The 6,020-nt window shown below is 60.7% G+C and overlaps 1 protein-coding gene across 1 annotated transcript in view; it reads left to right on the top strand.

Annotated features, from left to right (window-relative positions):
- The first annotated feature begins 252 nt into the window (after positions 1-252).
- The window catches only part of WNT3 (Wnt family member 3), a 43,735-nt gene continuing 37,967 nt past the window's right edge, over positions 253-6,020 (top strand). The window contains exon 1 of the mRNA XM_084861749.1: positions 253-449. Coding sequence (XP_084717875.1) covers positions 370-449 — 80 coding nt within the window. The 5' untranslated portion in view covers positions 253-369. The remainder of the gene's footprint in view (positions 450-6,020) is intronic.

Below are 6,020 nucleotides of genomic sequence, written 5' to 3'. Positions count from 1 at the left end.
GCCGCGTCCCCCCTCTATCCCCCGCCCCCCAGGTTCTCCCTGTGCCCGGGGCGCGGGCTTTGCCCAAGTTTGCAGGGCGATGCCCTTCCCCGCGCCCCGACGCGCGGGCCGGCGGGAGGGGCGCGTGATTGACAGGCCGAACCAGGGACGCATCTCCTCCGCCGGCCGCGCGCGCTGATTGGCTGCGCGCTGACATCCCGGCCCGGCGGCTCCGCGCCCGGCGCGCAGGGGGGCGGCCGCGGGCGGAGGTGCGCCTCTGACAAGCGAGAAAGTCATTCCCAACCTCAAGTGGACTTTGTTCCAACTAGTGGGGGCGTCGCTCCCCCGCTTCATGGTCGGGGGCAAACTTCCTCCTCGGCGCCGCTTCCAATGGAGCCCCACCTGCTCGGGCTGCTCCTCGGCCTCCTGCTCGGTGGCACCGGGGTCCTCGCCGGCTACCCAATTTGGTGGTAAGACTCGCCCCTTGTCTGCCCGCGGCCCCGTTTCGTCGCCGCGTCCTCCGGGGAGGTTGGGGGGCGGGGGGGCGCCGGCTGGGGTGGGCTCGGCCCCGGGCTGGGGCTCCTTTCTCCTGGCCTCCTTGCAGCCCCCCATTCTCTATCCCCTCTCCCCCGATTTTCTGCTGGTGTCGCCTTCAAATCCTACTCCTGGCTTCTCTGATAATCACCATTTTCCCTGCTACACTCGCTGCAGAGGCTGGAGTGGAGGGCTTAGCCCGTCTCAGAAGGTCTCCTGATCTTACATCCTCAGCCTCCACCCATCCCGATCTGGGGGGACCCCCCACCCCAATACCCTCCGTCTGCTCGCGGTTGGGTTTGTGGAAATCCAACGCTGACCCTGGGGCCCAGCCACTCCTCTTCTCCATTTTGGGGTCTTCATGGGCAAAACCATCCTGCGCCGTCCTTGCCACCCCCACCGCTGCTGGCGCCTCCATCGAGAGATTTCCCCACAATAACCCCCCATTTGCCTTCCTATTCCAGAGCCCAGAGGCTCCGGGGACCCCAGGGGCAGGGGTATGGGGGGATTTCACCAGACTCTCCCCACTCTGCTCTAGATTAATCTTCAGCCTCAGAAGTGAATGTGGTGTATTTGCTGCTCCGAGATGCCATTGAATGCGCGTTTTATTCATTTCTCGCTTGTCCATCCTGGCGAAAGGGGGGGCTCACTGAACATGTAGTTGTTCGGAAGGGGGTGGGCTTGTTCTCCGACCCAAACCCCGATTCTCCATGTTAAATTCGTTCCTTTTGGAAAACCGAGGACCGAGGAGAAAGGGAGAGAGGGAAAGGAGGATTCCATCCCCGGGAAATGCGGATACAAAAGACGTTTTCAGTAAATAAGGCTGGGAAACCGGGCGCGGTGTTTTGGGGAGATGTGCATTGACTGGGGAACCAACCGAGGGATAAACAGCCCTCCGGAGCCTCAATTCCAGGGAGTCCCTTGTTTTCCAAGCGGCCTCATCCCCCCGCCGGCAGGTCCCAGAGGCCAGAGGGGACAGACACACTGAAACCAGTTCTCTAAATTACACCCGCCTCTCCCCAGTCTCCAGCCCCTGCATTCCGGAAAACTTCAATTAAAGAATCTCCCCCTCCTGGACTGAGGACAGCAGGGCCTGGGGGTGGGAGGTGAGGGTGAGAATTTAAGGTCTGGGAATGAGGAGAGGGGCTGCGGTCCCCGGGGTGAACGTCAGAGAGGAGAGCCACCAGGGTGTGGTGCCACCTGCGTGTCCTCCTTCCCCTGGCTCGCCACCCCTTCTCTAGCCAGGGACAGGGGGAGCAGAGCCTGGAGACTGGGGGCGCCCGCCCGCCCGCCCGAGCCTGCCTGCCGTGGCTTGGGGGCGGCCGTGTTTATTTCTGGCTGTGTGAGGGCTGGGACGGAGGAGGCACGGCCGAGGATCTCTGTTGATCAGGTGCTGAGAGTTGTGCCCAGGACAGACACCCAAGGGGAAGTCTTTCTTCTGCCCAGCCCATCCTTCCCCGGGCGCCGGCTGGCCCACGGCCGCCTGGGCATAAAGAGACCTGAGGGGGCGGCCCGGCGGCCGGAGATTCCAGGCCGGAGGCCATGCCCGCTGCAGGGAAGGCCGCTGCGGGAACCGGCCTGTCTCTCTGGCCCTTCCCGCCCCCCGCTCCGGTCCCCCCGCTAAGGCCATGCTGTTCTTTGCCGTCATGGGGACCCTGGCCAAGGGGAGGGCGGGAGGAGAGGGTGTGGGCTGCAGGGGTGAGCTGGAGAGACCAGGCTCTGCTCTGGGAGCTGGAGGAGGCACTTCCCCGGGCAGTGCCTGCGGGAGGGCTGGGGTCTGGTGAGTAATGGTGTATCGGGGAGCACCCAGAGAGGAGCCACCCAGGAGAAAGATGTTGGGAAAACCTGGAAAGCCGTCCTGGCCACATGGATTGTTTGGGGGTTGGGGGGACAGGGATGCTGCTTTGTCTGAGCAGAGACGTGTGTGCATGCGTGTGTGTGTGTGTGTGTGTGTGTGTTCTGGGCCTATGACCCTAAAGGGCGTCATCTGTACACCAGTGTGTTTCTGTGAATAGGAGTGTCTGTGCCTGCAACCGGGTGATCACGGATGTGAACTCGTGTGAGCTATGCCTGGGGGATCCACAGCCCGTGACAGGGTGTGCTGCTGTGTCCGCATACAAGTGTCAGCAAGTGGCTGTTTCTATGATACGTGTGTGTATGTGTCAGAGAGAGAGAGGAAGTCTAGAAGTATCTGTGCCTGTGTGAAGGTCAGCACCTGTGTCTGCTTATGACACTGCATGACTGTGATCATGACTGGGCATGTGAGTGTAGTGTGCGTGTGTGTGTGCATGTGTGCACATGCCTCCATGACAGGGTGAGGGGAAAGCCCCACAGATGTCTTTGTGCATGGATATCCGTGCTCGTGGCCATGCCTGATGGTGCTGGGAAATATGGGTGTGAGGGCTGTGTCTGGGGCTGCCTGTCTTCGAGTGCCAGTGACCATGGCTGCCTGTGGCTACGGATGTTAGCACACCGATGACCTGTGGGTGTGAGGGAATCCTGAGATGGGGTGCTTGGCGGGGGCGGGGGGGGGGGACAGTTCAGCGGGAGACAAAGGTCTAACAAGGAAGCTGCAGGGGCACAGCTGACCTGGGATCTGGGCTGGGCAGTGTGGTCAGCCATAAGCTTCTCCTGTCTGCCTGAGCACGGTGGTCAGCAGCCGTCCCCTCTAAGGCCCCCTGTCTCTGGTCTTGGAGCTGGGATAGAGGGTGAGTCACCTTCTCAGGGTTTGGACCAAGGCCAGGGCCGGGGCTGGGACAGGGACAGGAGAGTAGATGGGCCTCAGATTGCTGTTCCCACTCTGCCCCCAGGCTGTCAGATTCCAGGCCTTTCAGCATCTGAGCTCACTGCGGCTGCCCCTGCCCACTTTTGCCCACCCAGCTCACGCAGCCCCCAGGAGGGATTTACAGGGGAGACCAGGTAGCTGGGATTTCTACCTGTGCCACCCTCAGAAGGCACCCCGAATCCCCATCTCGGCAGGCCTCAGCCCCAAGAGCTGGTAGACCAGAAGGTCCTCAGACCGAGAGGGCCCTGGACGGCGATGTGCTCCAGGTCCTGCAGCCAGGCAGTGGCAGAGCTGGGACAGGAAGAGGGGGGCAGCAAGCACTGGTTTCTCTAGTTCTTGTCTGTTAGGAGGAACTTGTCTTTCTCTCCTTCTTGGGGGAAAAATGAACTATCTTATTAGGGCCCGGCCTTGTGCCTACTACATTCCAGAGGCAGAGGCCCCGATTCAGGGGTTCTGTGCTAGGGCTTGGGAGGGTACCTCACTTCTGTGTGACCCACCTCTCTGAGCCTGCTTCCCCCCATTTCACCCAGGGATCACCAGCCTGCACTGCCCACACACAGCTGGGCGTGGGGTGGGAAGTGTCCTGCGGAAGTCAAGGGCAGTGAGCTGGGAAATACACCCGAATTCTCTCTCCGCCATCCTGAGATCTGTTCCCCAACTCAAGCGCTTGCCCTAAGCCCTGCCTCAGTTTCCCCATCTGTCAGGTGTCCCTCTGCCTTCCCCCCCCCTCCTCCTTCCCCCACTCCCACCTCCACCCGCCTCTCAGAGGCTTGTGAACATGTTCAGTCAAACCCCGTGGGGGTCAGTGGGCTGGGCCCAGGGAGGCACCTGGAGACTGCGGGGGAGGAAGGCCCCGGGCCAGGTGTTAACACTTGTAACAGGCAGGAATTACAGCTGGCTGGGCTGGGGCTGGGGCTGGGGCTGGCGAGGCAGGCACGGAGCTGGCTGGAGGCTGTTGATCTCACAGACAGACAGACAGACAGATGAGCAGATACCAGATCGAATGGCCAGGCATGGCCAGGCGTTGAGCGGGTGGTCTCCCTCCCAGGGCAGGCCTCTCCCTGGGGGTATGTGGCAGGGAAATCAATCCTTGGAAGTGAGTGAACAGCCCCCATGACCACCCCACTCCCGCGGTGGGCGGAGCTTGGTGTCCAGAGGAAGTAAAAGTGGTGGCTGATTTGTTTGCATTCTTCGGAAGGGACCACATTTTGCTTAAAAAACAAAACAAAAAACAAAACAAGCCAAACGTTGTAATAATACCAGGAGCATGGTGCTGAGTTATGTATGTTCTTAGAAGATCCTGTTTTAGCCGAAGCCGGTTTGGCTCAGTGGTAGAGCATCGGTCTGCGGACTGAAAGGTCCCAGGTTCAATTCCGAGCAAGGGCATGTACCTTGGTTGCGGGCACATCCCTGGTGGGGGTTGTGCAAGAAGCAGCTGGTCGATGTTTCTCTCTCATCGACGTATCTAGCTCTCTCTCTCTCTTCCTCTCTGTAAAAAATCAATAAGAAAATATACATTAAAAAAAAAAAAGAAGAAAAAGATCCTGCTTTAATGTGGGGAAGACCTGGGGAAAGGGGCAGCTGTCAGGGAAAGTTCTAGAATTTCTCAGCATTTTGTCAACAGCTCTGGGGCTCGGAGGTGAGCCGTGGATGGAGCCTGGTCCTGACCTCACCCCGCCCCGGGGATCCTGAGGACCTCAGGTGTGGGCTACCTGCCCACGGGAAAGGTCACAGAGGCAGGAGCGAGACCATGGTGCCCAGTCCTTCAGCGGGCACTCTCTCCTCCCTCCCTGCAGTTTCCCCAGTGGCAAACCCAGCCAGAGCCCCCAGCACCCACCCTCGCTGGCACCTGCGTGCGTGCCCAGTCCCTGGGGAAGATGGAAAGGGCCCTAAGTGGAAATCCCCACGGAATAGACTCAGCCAAGCAAGCAGCTCCCGTCCTGCTCTCTGCGGAGCCCAGTGCTGGTACGCCTGGGAGGCACTTGGGCGGCTGTGGGATGGACGGGTGACAGGAGGCGGGAAGGGAGTTGTGGCCCTGGGGCTCGCTCTAGACGTTGAATAGGTCCCTCCTGGGTCTGGGCAAAAGGCAAGGAGACTGAGGCTGGGGAAGGAGAGGTGACTTTCTAAGGAGAAAGCAGCCCCAGAGCCTTCTGAGGAGAGCGGTAGGGAAAAGGAAGGTCTTTCTGGCCTCAGCCTGTGGTGAGCTGAGCATCGAGGGGGACTTGGTCTTCCAGTCTTTTCTACCCACGCAGAGCTGTGAGCCACAGACTTTGTCTAAAGCCACCGCGCAGGGACAGGCACTCTGCCCGGCCCTGGTTCGGGAGGAGGTGTGCCTCTCTCAGAGCTGAAGGCCATCCTGATGTGCCATCGGCATGTTCCTGCTGGCGGGTGCCAGGGAGTGCTGACAGCCAGGAGTCCGAGTGCTGAGCTTCCCGCCCACTGACCTAGGACCCTCTCTCTCTCTGCCTCCTCTGGGCTTCCTCTCCTTGGCCACACTGCCGGGTCTCGTCTGCTGGGAGTCCATGGGATCGCGACAGGGACCCAATTTATTGCTGTGAAGCATGGAGCTCCGTGTGGCCCCCAGTGCCACTCCCCCAGTGAGTCTGCCCCCCCCCCACCTCCATCCCAGGCCCCCCATTCAGACACTCAGAGCCTGGCTTGGGAAGCCCAGCCCTCTACTTCTGCAGCCCCGTCTGACCCAAATCCCAAAGCTGGCAGCTCC

Source organism: Pipistrellus hanaki, assembly GCF_964339955.1.
Source record: "Pipistrellus hanaki genome assembly, chromosome: 16".
NCBI lineage: Eukaryota > Metazoa > Chordata > Mammalia > Chiroptera > Vespertilionidae > Pipistrellus > Pipistrellus hanaki.
Note: the sequence above shows the minus strand (reverse complement) of the source record. Positions and strands in the feature narration are given on the sequence as shown.